The sequence below is a fragment of the Aedes albopictus genome, chromosome 3, assembly GCF_035046485.1.
Source record: "Aedes albopictus strain Foshan chromosome 3, AalbF5, whole genome shotgun sequence".
NCBI classification, from domain to species: domain Eukaryota; kingdom Metazoa; phylum Arthropoda; class Insecta; order Diptera; family Culicidae; genus Aedes; species Aedes albopictus.
Window position 1 is genome coordinate 83,564,713 of NC_085138.1, and position 17,789 is coordinate 83,582,501.

At 39.0% G+C, this 17,789-nt stretch overlaps 1 protein-coding gene across 1 annotated transcript in view; it reads left to right on the forward strand.

Moving 5' to 3' along the window:
* Window positions 1-17,789, forward strand: part of LOC134291546 (nucleoprotein TPR) — a 37,811-nt gene that overhangs the window by 19,506 nt on the left and 516 nt on the right. The window contains exons 6-8 of the mRNA XM_062859451.1: window positions 16,780-17,234; window positions 17,296-17,537; window positions 17,599-17,728. Coding sequence (XP_062715435.1) covers window positions 16,780-17,234; window positions 17,296-17,537; window positions 17,599-17,728 — 827 coding nt within the window. The remainder of the gene's footprint in view (window positions 1-16,779; window positions 17,235-17,295; window positions 17,538-17,598; window positions 17,729-17,789) is intronic.

Sequence of the window (17,789 nt, forward strand, 5' to 3'; positions counted from 1 at the left end):
TACATTCCATTAGACGAACCAGGCAAGGGCTGAAAGTCTCTTAAATAAAGACAAATCAAAACATTCCATTGCTGGCTTCCTATGGTTGATTTCATTATCAACACCTCCCAAGCCCATAACATAACGAAGGAACTGCCGGTGTTAGCCTTAAATAGATCAAAAATCCAACGCACATTATCTAATCATCTATAGCTTACCCTGCAGCGCGGTTCAGCAGCATCGTCAACCCGAGGATCGAGGAATCGAATCCTAATTTGGCCGAAATCAGCAAAAAAAAATCAACAACAACGGTAGTTCCGACCATGCTCCGAGCCGCAAAAGTTTCACGGGAGATGGAAGCCGTAAAATGGGCAGGGGAGAATATTTGTTTTTATTTTTGACAATGTGGGGGATAGGAGGGATAAGCATTTAATCAGCCGTATATCGGGCCAAAACCTGCATTTAATTAGCACTTACGGCGCATATACGGCAGACTAGCATTTAATGACCTGCTGTAAAGGCGCATATAGTGCCGAATTAATGCCATTTTAACTGCTTATTGGTTACCTGGGTATGCACATTGAACACGATCAATACATACATTAGCTGTGCATATAACTTTGCCCAGGTGGAAAAGCAACATTGGCAGATAAAGTGGAATACGTTTTGCAGAATTTCGCAATTCCAGTAAGTGAGCTTCGTGGTCGTGCGGCTAGCGGGGTCGTCGCTCGCTTAGGCGTTTGTGAGTTCGATTCCCACTCCAGCCTAAGGAAACTTTTTTTCAAAATGAGTAGTGTATTATCGGCGTTGCATATACATTCGCGCACCCAGCCCACATGATAAAAGCAAAATGCAAGACATCTAACAGTATAATGGCGATCTGAGAGTCATATCACATGTGTCGCATATAACTCTCACTCCCCATTTTCAACCTCAGATTAGATTCATATGATTTTCCAATGGTGCAGTAATATAGGACTAACATATAACTATGATCGAGGGAGTTGGCTCAGTGAATTAAGGACAAGGTGGTTGCCTATACTGAGCCAACTCTCCCGATCACAGTTATATGTCAATCATATATTACTGCACTATTGGAATATCATATGAATCTGATCTAAGGTTGAAAATGGGAAGTGAGAGTTATATGCGACGCATGTGGTATGACTCTCAGGTCACCATGATACTTTTATATGTCATGCATTTTGCTTCTATCACGCGGGCTGGGTGCGCCAATGTATATGCAACTCTAATAATATCCTTCTTATTTTGAAAAAAAGTTTCCTCGGCTGGAGCGGGAATCGAACTCACAACGCCTAAATGACCGACGCCGCTAGCCGCACGACCACGAAGCTCACTTACTGGAATTGCGGAATTCTGCAAAACGTGTTCCACTTTATCTGCCAATGTTGCTTTTCCACCCGGCCCGGACAGTATATGCACAGCTGATGTATCGATCGTGTTAAGTGCATATAACTCCGATATGCGCAAGTGTCATTTAGTTTCATTAGAAGGCTTTTCAATCGGAACTGTTTTTGATATGATAGGTATAACGATTCATTTGAAGTGAACATGTCAGACTAGGGGTAAAATGTATGTGTAGCGTCTGATGAAATAGGCTCTTAGAATTATTTCAGTGTAAGTTCGTGAGCGACTCGTCCCCGAAAACTCAGAAGAAACAGGAGTTCTTTTTCCTCATTACGGGGTCGGAAACGAAGTCGAAGGCATGGATCAGGTACCTACGTGTGCCCATCGGAATGATTTCCAAGAGTAACAAACAGGAAGTGATTATTGTCGATGGTATTAGTGGTCGTCCATTAATGACGTAGCATTTTTTGACCAATTTTCAACACCCCCTCCCTCTTCGTAGCCTTTTTTCCCATACCTAATATATGGCTCGTAGCAATTTCAGGGACTTCCCCCTCCCCTCTAAAATGTCACGTCATTTATGGACGACCCCTTACGACGAAAGCAATAGGAATCGGTTCGTGTCAGATGATTTCTGCGGCGGGTAAACCATAAACAGTAACCTGCAAAAGTGTGCTGCTGGTATCGGAATTCGATTCGAACGTAGTTTCTGTGTTGACGTCAAATGATGTCGTAGGTATACTGAAGGACACAAAAGTGATCGATCATTTTCGGTGGGTTGTGACTGCCTGAAGGTAGTCCAGGAAGCATTAGCGGTGATGAAGTACACAGCAAATTGTCAGCACACATGGCAACGTGTTATACGGCATCGCGATTATGACGCCATCCATGACATTTTATCCAATAACATGACTACTGGGATCGAGAAGGAAGATTGCGGCTGCCGGATCACCCATGAATAGCTATCTTGAAGGTAAGCTGACACGTCTTCCGTTTCCCAAGTAGTCAGACCGGAAACTTCAGCAACTGTTAGATACCGTACACACGATTCTATAACATTCCCCAGAAAACCATTCCCCAGAAAACCATTCCCCAGAAAACCATTTCCCAGAATGTACCATTCCCCAGAATGTACCATTTCCCAGAAATCCATTCCCCAGAATGTACCATTCCCCAGAAAAGCTTAATATACTCGTCTAAAAAGTTTAATTCGATACACAAACAGTACAATGTTGATCATAAAAATATGTTATAGGCAAGGATTTTAACATTATAGTGTTATTACGCGCAAACATCTATTTCTTATACGATATATCCATAAAAATATTCTACAATGGTTCAAACGTTTAATTACCATTGTACACAGTTGCATGTTGATCTTTAAACCTATCTTGAAAGTTCACAAACTGTCCATTCCAGTTGCGTTGCTATAAAATGTTTTGTTTTTGACAGATTTGTGAAAATTGTGCAGCACTTGTTTCACGATGAATAAAGTTTTAAAAGTGATGTGCAAAATTTATAGAGAAAATGCATTTTCTTTTGATGTTGTTCAGTGTACAAGATGCTAATGGACCAGTTTATGGTCGGTTTATATTAAAAAGATTTTTCTGTCGAAAACTTTGAGTTACTCGGAAAGACTCAACTGACCACGTTTTTCTACGCAAATGGTTGGAGGAATCCATCCCAATGGATGCTCCTAATTATTCGCTTCAAAGGCCCTTCATTCATGCGGTATGAGAAGGGCTTTTACCATTATTCTAATACTATGGAATAGAAAAAGTGATCATAGGTATAAGCAGTTTTAATGCCAGCAATTCTAAATATTTTTAATGAAGAAGGAAAAAGGTATCATTGTTTTCCTTTTGGCTTTCAAAAACCCAACAATGTTCCTTCTTTTAAAAAAATTTTTTTCTTAGAATTAAGGCAATTAGTAATTTTTTTGGAATTATAACTGCTTACATTTTCAACATAGATTCTCCCTTCTTTTCTACATAGGCTGTTCTTTCAAATTGCACTTTTCAGGAAATTATGGGCATTATTGCAACCACCGGTGTTAAATTGATGTTATATTTATTATATATTTTTTTTTTCAAATTTCTAAACACCTGTGCTTGTGGTGCCGATAATTACCTAAACATTGCAACTCGAAAGAACAGCCCATGTAGAAAAGAAGGGAAAATCTATGTTGAAAAAGTAAGCAGTTGTGATGCCGATAATTTCCTGAAAAGTGCAATTCGAAAGAACAGCCTATGCAGCAAAGAAGGAAACATCTATGTTGAAAATGAAAGCAGTTATAATTCCTATAATTGTACCAATTGCCTAAATTCTAAAAAAAAGCTTGTTTAAAAAAAGGAACAGTGTTGGGTTTTTGAATGCCGAAAGGAAAACAATGTCACCACAGACAAACAGACGTAACACTTCGAACATTTTTCGATTCAAATTTTAGTCTCGGAAACAGATTCGCTTAATTCTAAAAGGACTGAATTTGGCCAACCATCAACTAGGTGGCAGTAGTGTCAAACTCGAACAAAAACGATGCGAGCGCCGCGGATTGGCAGTTGGTCAACCCTCAAATAAACCGTTAAATCGAAGTACAGGGGATGGCCAAAATGTTTGGGATAGGCAACTTTTTTTCTCCTACAAAAAAATTCAACATGCTATAACTTTTCATAGAGTGCATCAAAAAATCTCAAATTTTGACTGTTTGTCTGCCTGTTATATGTGCATCATTGGTACAAATTTGGACCCGATTGATTAATTTTTCACGAAGTTGGAACCGTTCGGGTAAAACACTATTATTTAGACAACTAATTTTTGAACTGTCATATCTCGGAAACCAGTGAACCGAATTGAATGAATTTTTTAACGTTCATCAATAATATATTGATACTTGATATGACGTTATAAAATGTAATATATTCTCACGGCGAATTAAGTTATACCGGTTTGAAATTTTTACCCATATAGAGGAAAATAAGTCAAATTTACAACACCACACAAACATTACTAAAAGTGTTCTTCTTTCAATCTTAATAGGCTCTAATATATCTGATTAGAGATAACTTGAGAACAGAAGTGCAAAATCTTTGGATATCAACACTAAAATTTATTGACATTGATGTAAAAAAATTACATTTTTTCGAGAAAAATCTAAAAAGTGTCAATCCATGATAACTTTTTTCAATGTTTAAAAAGTACCTATGTTTTAATAGTTTGTGAAGCATTTACATATTGTTAGTGTACGTTCAAAATTTCATTCAATTCGGTTCACTGGTTTCCGAGATATGACAGCTAAAAAATGAGTTGTTTGAAAAATAGTGTTTTACCCGAACGGTTCTAACTTTGCGAAATATTAATCAATCGAGCTTAAATTTGTACCAATGATGCACACATAACAGGTTGACAAACAGTCAAAATTTGAGATTTTTTGATGCGCTTTATGAAAAGTTATAGCTTGTTGAAGTTTTTTGTGAGAAAAAAAACAGTTGCCTATCCCAAACATTTTGGCCATCCCCTGTACGATGGCAATTATCAGAGTGTTACGTTTCCTTCTTCGTTAAAAAAATGTTTGAGTCGTTTTGTTGGCATTACAACTGCTTATATGTTCATCAACAATTTTCCCTTCTTTTGCATAGTCTGTTCTTTCGAGTTGCACTTTTCAGGAAATTATCGGCATCGCAACTGCGTATATACTTTTTTAACATAGATTCTCCCTTCTTTTTCGGGAAATTATGGGCATTACAGCCTCCACCGGTGTTAAAATTGCTAAAATATTTATTTAATATTTTTTTCAAATTTCTAAATACCTGTGCTTGTGGTGCCGATAATTACCTGAATAGTGTAACTCGAAAGAACAGCCTATGCAGAAAAGAAGGAAAAACTACGTAGAAAATGTAAGAAATTTTGATGTCGATAATTTACTGAAAAGTGCAATTCGAAAGAACAACCTATGCAGAAAAGAAGGAAAAATGTATGTTGAAAAAGTAAGCAGTTGCGACGCCAATAATTATACCAATAATCTAAATTGTAAAGGCAAATCATGCTTACTTCCAAAGTTTTTAAGAATTTTTGGCAGGATGTTTCTTTCGGTGATTTCTTACGATTAAATATTTGATTTTTAGCGATTAATATAAACCATTCAGGGTCTCCAGTTAGCTTAGTGGTTAAGGCTATGGATCGCCAATCCGGGGACGGCGGGTTCGATTCCCGTTTCGGTCGGGAAAATTTTCTCGACTCCCTGGGCATAGAGTATCATTGTACTTGCCTCACAATATACAAATTCATGCAATGGCAGGCAAAGAAAGCCCTTCAATTAATAACTGTGGAATTGCTCAATAAACACTAAGTTGAAGAGAGGCAGGCCAAGTCCCAGTGCGGACGTAGAACCATAAAGAAGAAGAAGATAAACCATTCAGAAATAAAACAATAGTTTTATTTTCTTTCTGGGGAATGGTACATTCTGGGGAATGGAATTCTGGGGAATGGATTTCTGGGGAATGGTACATTCTGGGGAATGGGTTTCTGGGAAATGGTTTTCTGGGGAATGGTACATTCTGGGGAATGGAATTCTGGGGATTGGTTTTCTGGGGAATGTTATAGAATCGTACACACTACTGTGTGTAAACCAATGTGGACGTGACACCAGGAGGATGTCCTTATCTTCTCGCTATGATCAATTACTTCACTCGAGGTATCGTGTCAAGGAATACGTTCAACTAGTGAAGACCGAATTCGGCAGGCCGCCGAAGGTCATACGTGAAAGGACGAACATTAGAAGAAAGCTGTTATTTATGGGGTATGACAAGGTGATGGACTTTCCCGCCTACTATTCAACACCGCTATGGAAGGTGTTATGCGACGAGAAGGGCTCAATAGCCGTGGTGCGATCTTCACGAAAACCGGCCAAGCCGTGGACAAGCCAGGACAAGCCGTGGCTGCAATTTTACGATGGACGGGGATACTTTCGAGGTGCTAGTAGAATTCGTCTACCTCAATTCCTTGCTAACGGCTGACAATAACGTGAGCCGTGAAATACGAACGCGCATCATCAGTGGAAGTCGAGCCTACTACGGGCTCCAGAAGACACTGCGATCAAAAAAGTTTCACCCCGCTCCAAATTTACTATGTACAAGACGCTAATAAGACCGGTGGTCCTCTACGGACATGATACATGGACGATGCTCGAGGAGGACCTGCAAGCACTCGGAGTTTTCGAGCGACGGGTACTAAGGACGATCTTCAGCGGCGTGCAGGAGAACGGTGTGTGACGGCGAAGGAAGAACTACGAGCGCGTTGCACTCTACGGTGAACCCAGCATCCTGACAGTGGTTAAAGCTGGACGGATACGGTGGGCAGGATATGTTGCAAGAATGCCGGACAACAAATCTATTTTGTATTTGCCGACTGTTCAGAATATGGAGCTGTCTATAATATGGTGCTCGCACGGTATACGTTGGTATGCAGAATCTAACACGACAGGGTTTGTCTATAGATAGTAGAGTAAACATAGATCCGTGTTGATGAATCCGTTGTATCCAAACGAACTGTCAAAATCTGTATCCAAACGAGCATGACGTCACGATTTGAACAACATCAATGGAGCGCATGACGTCATATTCAACCGTCGCACTCTTGAAAATTACTACTTACACGCTAGAAACATTTTAGTCAGCGGTGTCCGCGGATCTATGTTTACTCTACTATCTATAGGTTTGTCTGGGAAGTAATGCTACGATACACGCAGAAAAATAAATTGTAAACACAATTAAATTCAAGTTCAAATCAACCGATTTTTCAGTTTGTCGCTACTGATTTCTAGTTTAAACTGAACTATTCTATTGTTTGATAATACAAATATTTTCATTTGTCGAAATTTTTGACAGTTTGTTAAAACAAACAGAGATATGGTATTTTCAACATGAAATAATGGATTGATTCAAACGACTGCACTTTTGCCACTAACAAACCCGGAATGTGATTGTGTTGGTGACGGCAGCAACTGCGACAGCTCGGAAATCTATTTTTAGACCGTCGGTAAGCGGATGGGGAGGAGAACGACTAAAAAAAGACAAAAAAGACGAAACCGATCAACTTTTTGTGGATGCTTTCGTGAGTACCTGCGCGTTATCCATCACGGCCAAAGCTGCACGTGGAAGTTGGCGTGATGAATTTGCTGCACCTTCTTCGTTGTGGCGATGTTGGGGTAAGCATTTTATAGATGTGTGACTGCTTTCGGACCATGTTTATGGTTTTTATTTTGTTGAAACAAATGAAATTTTTGACATTATATGAAATGATGGTAATCGGTTGTTTTTATCGATAAACACTAAATGAAAACAATTAAATATTAGGTACTTTGGAATAAGTAAATTCTCAGTTTGAAAATCAACCATGCGTTTTATTGTTTTAAACAAGCGCCATTTTTCTGCGTGTAGACAGCAATACCACAGACAAAAAGACGTAACAGCTACAACAATTTTCGTGACAGTCCATCGTCCAGTTCACATTACCATCACCTGGTGGGCATGTTGCACGACACACTGCGTTGTACAATATCTTCAACAAAAGATGCTAGGTATTTGGAAACGTTAAACGCAAAGAAAAACAATGTGAAGACCTCTGGTTGTGAAAGCCACAACTGTGAAGATTAAAAATGATCGTTAAGAGCATGATCGATTGATTTTTTTTCCGTGTTAGTTCTGTTTGTCTGTGGTGATACCTTTGGACGGCTGACAACAATGGGAGCTCGAAGAAATACGAATGCGCATTCGTACTAAATTGCAATCATACTAATACCAGGCCTGGTAGCGAGTCACTATTTAGTGACTTGGTCACTATTTTCGTGTAAGTCACTATAAAGTCACTATTTTCAAGACTTTTCAACTAAAGTCACTATTTCTGGTAAAAAGTCACTATTTTCAACTATTTTCAATCTCCTGAAAACTAGTCAAGGAGTAAAACAAGAATTGATATTTAAAATAGTGAAAACCAAATTTTGTATTAGGGTGCCTGTACCAGTTATCGCACTACCTAAGGAAAAGTACTTCTACAAAAATAAGAAGAAGACCGACGAATGTCGGCGATATGTCAAATGATAGATTTGTTTTCATACTTTACAGGAAAAATATAAAATCTGAGCCAAACTCACTTTTACTATTTATTACGGCGTGTGCCAATGGTAGGAACCCTGTACCAGTTATGGACATACTTTTTAATTTCGGTTCCACTTCGCACTATTTACATGCATTCCTTATGGGATTTGCCATAACTGGTACACTATGGCGAAATAGGGTGCAAGGAAGCCGAAATTTTAAGGAAAATGATTTATTTCAATCATAATTTGAGCAAAATGTGAAATTTGAATGAGTGCAATCATCTTTTATGAACGTGATCGATTGTTCACATATTTTTTCTTGGTGATTTGCATCGTTAAAGGTTGAAAATCAACTATGGCGAATTTGAGGTACTATAGCCATAACTGGTACACTGAGCCTACTGGAGACAATAAAATGTTGTCTTTTTAGCATATGATTCATGTGACTATACTTAAAACAGGGTATTTTTAGAAGTTTTGCTGAAACTTTTGGCGGAATTTCGTTAAAATTTTCAATGAGCATGTTGAAATTCTTGTGTTTTTGTTATATAGGTAATCTTTTCTGTATGAATTTCTTACAACATCATCATCTTGAACAAATGTGGTATAATCCTTTAGAATGTCTAGAATATTTTTTATAGTACTTCTCAAATATTGTCTGAAAAAAAAATGCTTTAAAAAATATTATTTTACATTCCGAAAAAAAATGATGAAAGTAATTAAGTGTGCTTTTGTAGAAGTCCTGAATGATTTATAACATAATTTCTTGAGAAGCCTCCGAAGTGATATCTCCCAAAAATCTGAAAAAATGTGTCCTTTTGCAAGAGTTATTTCAGGGGTACCGTAAAATACTATTTGACTGTCTTTTTAGGGAAAAACAACAACAATGGCTTTTTTTTACTTATCCATTTATTTGGAACGCTCTCCATGGCTTCTCTCAGAGAATAATTGGGAAAATCAAGTCAAGTAACTCTACAGTTTTTGCTAGGATAAACCTAATAATCAGTCGAGAACACGGTTGTGCTGTTGCAGATTCAATCGAACCAATATATTTTCTCTTGCATCCGTCCAGATTTGAGAAAAGGAAACATAAGCTTTTAATGTTAATGTTTTAATTTAATGCTGACAGATTGTACATTTATGAAGCTTATTAACCCTTAAAAGATGTGGACAACTTTTTTGCATAGTTTTACTTATAGATTTTGACCCAGTGGGTGGATATTCAAAACCAAAATGTTTTTATCAAGGGGATTAGTTGTGCTATCATATGCATATATGGAGATTATGTTATGCTAGAACATTTTGGAGATATAGCTGGAAATGTAGTGTACACCACTTGTTCTTCATTCGATTCCGCGTTTTATTTCTATGAACATGTGATATATTTCAATGGAAATTGCACAATATTCTTTGTTTGGGTTGGGGCTGTTAGATAGAAATGTATTACGTCCTTTTACAGCTGTAACATAGATCTCCAGGTTATCCAGAACGTCCAGAAGTTTGAACTTTATCTATTGAATACAAATAGTAGTGTTTACTTTTTCAATCACTTGAACTTGCTGAATTATATTCAAATATACATTTTGAAACATGAAATGATGGTAGTCATGACCTGGTGATGTTCTAGGCAACTTAAAATAGCTCTGGAGTTCTGATTGTAAGGCCTTTACCTGTTATACTATATCAAACTAATGTATAAATGTCAGAACTGATTTGATTAGATCCATACATGTAAATCAGAGTACGAAAGACTTACTGCACATCAATGGCGATACCTTAGGCCATCCAAATCATTCTGAAGTTAAGACCTTTATATCTACACCCGTAATAACGCATCGGGTGCATTTCAAACTTGATGTAGTGCGTTTTGGCAGTCATAGAAGATCAGTTGAATCATATGATACATGTATACACATCATAGAGCCATCCTGGATCATCCGAACTATTCTGAAGTTGAGAAATATATGGTTTGAATTTGAAATGGTATATCGACAGAAGTGCACAAACATTAGAATTTGCCCATTTGATTCATACACATAGTGCAAGCCATGGGAGAGAAGTTCCCAGAGTATCAGAGATATCTGAGGTCACCTTTCAGTATTACGTGGTTTAGGCCTTCAGATCTACACTCGTAACAAAGCACCCTACACGTTCAAACTTAGTGCAGTGTGTTTCAGTAGAGTAAGATGATAAGTTCGAACATATATCATATGATTCAAAGCTTTTCTAGATCATCCAAACCATTCTGATTGATTTTAAACATATATTACAAGTAGTGGGAAATAAATTTCCAGCACATCAGCGATATCTGCAGCATCATTTTTTTTATATTATATGGTTAAGGCCTCCAAATCTACACTCGTCACAAAGCATCGCATCGGCTACACGTCAAACTCACTTGGGAGGGTTTTCGGCGTGGCAGTCGCAATTGCAACCAAACGATCAGATATTCTCCTTCATTCGACGTTTCGATGTGTATTACATCTTCTTCATCGAATTAGAAGTGTTAATCGCTTTCGTTTTGAAAGGCTTTGTGGAAGCATAATCCGTCCGAAAAACTATTTTAAAAAATGTTGGAATCGACTTCTTTAACACTAGTTATGTTTTTGCCGAATTCGGTTCGCACTTCTAACAAGTAGTGTTGTTAGAAGTGTGAACCGAATTCGGCAAAAAGTGCATTGGAGGTCATTTTTATTTCACGGAATGTCCAAGTTCCACAATATCGACTTACTCGTAGCATTGTGAGGTCTAATGGACATCAACGTGACTATATTTCTAGAACAGAGTGAACAAAAATGAAGGTAGATGTTGTAGATCTTAAAGAAATGAATGTCAGAGTAGTTTGGATGACCTAGATCACCCAATTCATGTACCATGAATTTTCGAGCTCTGAGGCTAGTATCGTAGACCATGTTCTGTGATTATTCATCGTGTATAAAATTTGGTTTAGAATGTTGGATTTATGACACAAATTTCGGAGTACTTCGGAGGCCTAAGAATAGCTTTTTCTTTTATTGTTTTAACGACCTTTTAACCCTAGGGTCATTCAGGTCGGCGAGTTTTATTTTGCAATTCAAAAGCTACAATTTTCTGTTCCAGTCTTTTGTTTCTTATATCAAATCGGGTTATCCATCCATCTATATCTCCGGGGTCGGGCTCTGGTTCAGTATCTGTATTCAAATGAACGGTGCTCACAGTCTCCATATCACTATCCGTTTCTTCACTCACGCATTGTTCTTCGGGCTGCTTTGTTGGAGTAATTTTAACTGCCTGCTTGCGATCGGTTTTTTTTCCTTGGTGGTGATTTTGTTTGCGCTTCGTTGGCCTGGTTGGTGTTATCAGCAACAGCAGTCCGTTTCGATGACTGTAGAGGTTGTTTGGTTTGCGATGATTTCTGCAATGTGCGCTGGGTTGTGTCATCGGGGATGCGGATGATGGTTTAGCTGGACTTTCTTTAGCGGTTTCTTTCTTGGCATTAGAACATGTTTTTCCTGGATGTATGTTCTGCATACAGTGGCGACATGATTTCACTTGATTTTTGTACGAAACTAAAGTTTCTTCGCCGTGCACTGTGACGAAGGATTTGATGTGGCTTCGCAGTGTCATCCTTGCTACTCGGACGCCACTTGAAACTCCTTTATAGGGGAATGATAGTCCCCAAACCAGTTCCTTCACAGAATGTACGTCTCCGTACTGCCGTAAATAGGCAGCAAGCTCGTCGTTCGAAACACTCTCGGATAGATCGTGAATTTTCACTTGTATGCTCTCGTCGTCTAAAGCAAGGCGCACAGTATACTTGACACCTTTCACTTCTATTTGATGCTGTTCGTTGTGGTGATCAACTACATTTTCTGCAACTTGTTGGCTGACGCACTTTACAAACGCGGAGTTTTGAGCATGGCTCATTTGGAGCCTTTTCACATCACGTAGTTGTAAACCGACAATATTGTGAAGAAAAGATTGAATTTCTTCAAACGAAGGACGACCCAGAAAGTTAGTGAAATCCACTTTAAAAGTGTTTCCACGCAAACCGATAACCGCCATGGGCGGCAAAACAATGAAGTTATCCCAACAATGAAGAGCGAAGTTCAAAACGTCCGAACCGAACCGATGCCTGAGCAGAACTGTAAGAATAGCTCTGAGATCACGGCTACCAGTAAAAGGGGGGGGGGGGGGGGGGAGGTACCATGCATTTATTAGCACAAATATTCCCCTTGACTATAAAAATGACTCCAGGGTAAAACAAAGAAGATATTGCAATTTTACCAAAAAAAAAAGATCGTCCCGGTTTTTACGGGTTAACCATAAAAATACGTTGATTGTTTTACTTCTGCAACAAGTTGAGATTGTTCTTTTTCTACACGACGAGTAACATAAAAATTTTAGTTCTTTTTTTGAAAGGGAGTTAAGCTGTGGGCCCCGATATAAACTAGCCTAGGGTAAATGATGTCGTGAACGAAGAAAAAAAATGAACCATAGTGATTCATGTTATTCTATGCGCGTTTCAACAACTTTTATTTTGGGTTTTTTTCGAAGGTTCATTTGAAAGAATGTCTACAAATTCAAAGCATAATATTACTTGCAGTGCATATATGAAAATAAGTATTAAATCTGATATGTGGGCTCTATTTTTAAAAGTCATTACCAATTTTTTCTTGGTTTGGATGATGTGGGACAGCTCTAACATACAAGAAATAGTCGGGGCCCGTGGCGCAGTGGTCCACACGTTCGCTTCATAAGCGGATGGTCATGGGTTCGAACCCAGCCCCGGCACTTGCAATTTTTCGTCAGTTGCTCTTCCCCCCGAGAGCAGCTGGCACCTGACCCTCTTCGGAGCATATAGCTCTAACGGACCCGGATTTGGATATCGGCGAACCGCAACTCATAATGGACCCCCAATCGGACTGGAAAAGGAACAGCAGCCACACACCAGCATCATAGTGCTCATCATTCTACCATGGACAGGGTAGAAGAGTGAAAGAAGCACAAAGGCAACCAGTTCAATAAAGTAGAATAGAATGCATTTAGGCGCTGTACAAAGTGGAAGTGCAGCGTCCAATTGGAATCGCTCACGTAGTACCCTAGTGGACAAAAGAGCTGTAAATTAGGTTAAGTGATTAAGAATAAAAAAAATACAAGAAATATGATTGAATTGATCTAATATGTCTACTGCAATACTCTACACTAAGTTTGAAATAAGCCGATGCAAGCTCGTGCGCAAGGGAGGAGTTTAGGGGGTTAAACCCGTCACATTTCCGAAATTCCATACCACTCCGCCTTTACGAAAACTACGAAAAACCCCTCCCTTGCCTTCCTTTCTTGTGCACGAGCCAAAGCCGATGATTTGCTATGGGTTGTAGATATGAAGTGATCTCAGATATCCCTGACGCACTAGGAATTTGTCTCCCATTATTAGCATTACATGTATAAATTAAATGAGCAAATTCTTATATTCGTGCACTTCTTTTGATAGACCATTACACATGCAAATTATATGTCTCATTTTCTGCATAGTTTGGATGATCGGGGAAGCTTCTAAGATTATATGTCTCATTTTCTGAATAGTTTGGATGATCCGGGAACTTCTAAGATGCAAAATTGATGATTCAATTATCACGTGAATCAACTGATCTTCTATGACTACCAAATCGCGTTATAGTGAGTGTAACGTGTAGCCGATGCTTTGTTACGAGCGTTGATCTGAAGGACTTAACCTAATAATCTATATATATAAAAATGAGTTTGAATTCGCTTTGAGGCAACAAAACTCAGAAACGGATGAACCGATCAGAAAGACTCTTGCACGGTTCGATTCGTATTCATGGTGGCTGTGTTTATATGTAGAAAAAGTTACGAATATCAACTAAAAAAGTAAGAAAATTGATCAAGTACTGATTGTTCATGAGCTGGGAAGGAAATCAACACGATCGAAATGATACCAATCTAGAGTGCGGTGACTTTATGAGCTCAACAGTTGTCAAACCACCACAGCTTGGCAAGACAACGTTTGCCGGGACAGCTAGTATAATATAAAAATTATGCTTCACATATCGCTGATGTGCTGGAAATTTATCTCCCACAACTTGTATTATATGTTTGAAATCAATCAGAATGGTTTGGATGATCTAGAAAAGCTTTAAGTCATATGATATATGTTCGAACTTATCATCTTACTCTACTGGAACACACTGCACTAAGTTTTGAACGTGTAGGGTGCTTTGTTACGAGTGTAGATCTGAAGGCCTTAACCACATAATACTGAAAGGTGACCTCAGCTATCTCTGATGCTCTGGGAACTTCTCTCCCATGGCTTGCACTATGTGTATGAATCAAATGAGCAAATTTTAGTATGTGTGCACTTCTGTCGATATACCATTTCAAATTCAAACCATATTTTTCAACTTCAGAATAGTTCGGATGATCCAGGATGCCTCTATGATGTGTATACATGTATCATATGATTCAACTGATCTTCTATGACTGCCAAAACGCACTACATCAAGTTTGAAATGCACCCGATGCTTTATTACGGGTGTAGATATAAAGGTCTTAACTTCAGAATGATTTGGATGGTCTAAGGTATCGCCATTGATGTGCAGTAAGTCTTTCATACTCTGATTTACATGTATGGATTCAATCAAATCAGTTCTGACATTTATACATTAGTTTGATATAGTATTACAGGTAAAGGCCTTACAATCAGAACTCCAGAGCTATTTTAAGTTGTCTAGAACATCACCAGGTCATGACGACCATCATTTCATGTTTCAAAATGTATCTATATATATATAAAAATGAGTATGAAGTTCCTTTGAAGCAACAAAACTCACGAACAGGTATACCAATCAGCATGACTCTTGCACGGTTCGATTCGTATTCATGATGGCTGTGTTTATATGCATCAAAAGTTACGAAAATCAACTTAAATTAAGATAAAATCTGAAACTACCGAAATTTACAGGAATTGGGAATAAAATCAACACGATCGCAACAAAACCGATCTAGAGTGCCGTGCTTCAATGAACCCAACAGTTGTCAAACCGCCACAACCAAAAATGGCAACACAACGTTTGCCGGGACTGCTAGTATTTTAATATAATTCGGCAAGTTCAAGTGATTTAAAAAGTAAACACTACTCTTTGTATTCAGTAGATAAAGTTCAAAACTTCTGGACGTTTTGGATAACCTGGAGATCTATGTTTACAGCTGTAAAAGGACGTAAGACATTTCTATCTAACAGCCCCAACCCAAACAAAGAATATTGTGCAATTTCCATTGAAATATATCACATGTTCATAGAAATAAAACGCGGAATCGAATGAAGAACAAGTGGTGTACACTACATTTCCAGCTATATCTCCAAAATGTTCTAGCATAACATAATCTCCATATATGCATATGATAGCACAACTATTCCCCTTGATAAAAACATTTTGGTTTTGAATATCCACCCACTGGGTCAAAATCTATAAGTAAAACTATGCAAAAAAGTTGTCCACATCTTTTAAGGGTTAAAAACGAAAGCTAGTAACACTAGTTCTCTAAAGGAGAACTAAACCTAAACATTTTCTATGCATATGTTTTCTACATGAATTTCACTCAAAAGCAACCAACCAGGTTTTTAAAAATTTCAAAAGAAATTCCTCATTCAAAGCATAGCCATTTCGAAGGACACGTTATTGATATTGTTAATATGAAAATTGCAATATTGTCTTTTTCATTCTAGACAGAATTTTCTCCAGATATTTTAAATCTCTCCAAGATGTTCTCCTGAAATCTGTCTACAATGACAAAGAAAATACCAGCAATTATGTTCATAGAAACTCGTTTAATAAACCTCTGAATGTTTATTCTAAAATTCCTCAGATTAAATCGCCAAGTATTTCTTTATCAACTAGGGTTTTGCCAAAAAAAAAAAAACACTCAAGAACATCCGTTTTCTCTGAAAACTTCGTCAAGAATTTTCCTAGAAATTCCATCAATGTGTCCCAGAGAGTTCTTAAAATTGGAAAATTGAAAATACATGCAATTTTAAACAATTTTTGGAATAAGCGTGAGTCTTTTCTTGAAAATGATTATTACGCGGTACTACAGGTCTTTCTGAATCAATCCCGTTCAAAAAATTTTAATCACTATTTTGTTGTGCGAAAAGTCACTATTTAGTCACTTTTTTGCTTTCCGTAAGTCACTATTTGGTCACTATTTTCGAGAAATTGGTCACTAAATTAACTATTTTGACCATCAGGTTTTGCTACCAGCCCTGTAATACAACATTTGAACGCATTTCAAATATAGTTCTAAAGAAACTTCCTTGCTCATCGTGTGCCGTCCCGATTCAGTTTCAGCGATGCCGTTAGCTCACCGCACCCGCAAGTGCCGAACGCACGGTTCACTTTTTCGGACACGGGTCGCGCCGGCGCCGGTTCCGCAGCGGAAGCCCACCAAATGCTACCGGCCGGTATCGACGACACCCGTATGGATCTCTCGCAACTGGACGAATCCGGAACGGTGGCCAGCGGAAGCGTTGCTACCGGGCGTAGTGTTCCGAACACTCCACTGGAAACATCGCCGAACGAACACCAACGGGCAGTCATCCATGGGGAGGTGGCCGTTCCATCGAACAGTAGCAACGAGGCGGAACAAGCTGGCGAACAGCTGGCTCCGTCGGGGAGTAACATCTCGCTGGCAGGTGTTGAAGAGATCGGTCAGCAGGAGGCTACGGAGGGGCCTTCCGGTGGCGTAAGTAGCGAAGGAGAGAGCCAGGTCCCGGAGGTTACGGTGTCCGCTGCGGAAGGTTTGTTCTGAGAATTGTGCGAAGGTGGACGATTTAAAGAGGTTTTTACATGTTTACGCAGATGACGATGACTACGACATCACCGAGTCGACAACGGTGGAAAGGCCTGACCTCGATCAGGGGGCATCTACGTCCGAGGCTACAGCGGCACAGTCTGGTGACGCAATGGACGACGATGATTTAGAAATGGACATTGAGAGTGAAGATCGGAACCAAGGTGCGGAAGCTGGCGCAGATGAAGAATCCGGTGATGGCGTAACTTCGGAAGGTGAAAAACCGGGAACTTCGTCTAGCTCAACTCCGGTAGGTGGTGATGATCGACAACGACAACGGTAAATTCTTAATGTACGATGTTCAATTTCAGATGGAAGAGGGCAGCGAAGCTGAGGTTCTGCCGACTCCCAGCACCCGGGCTCGAGGCCGTGGCAATCGCGGTAGACGGTTTGGTGTTCGTGGAAGCATTCCAAGATATACGGGACTGAATGAAGGCCGCTGTACGTATTCACAATTAGGTATGAGGTAGCTACGATACGATAACCGAATGCTTCAATTTCA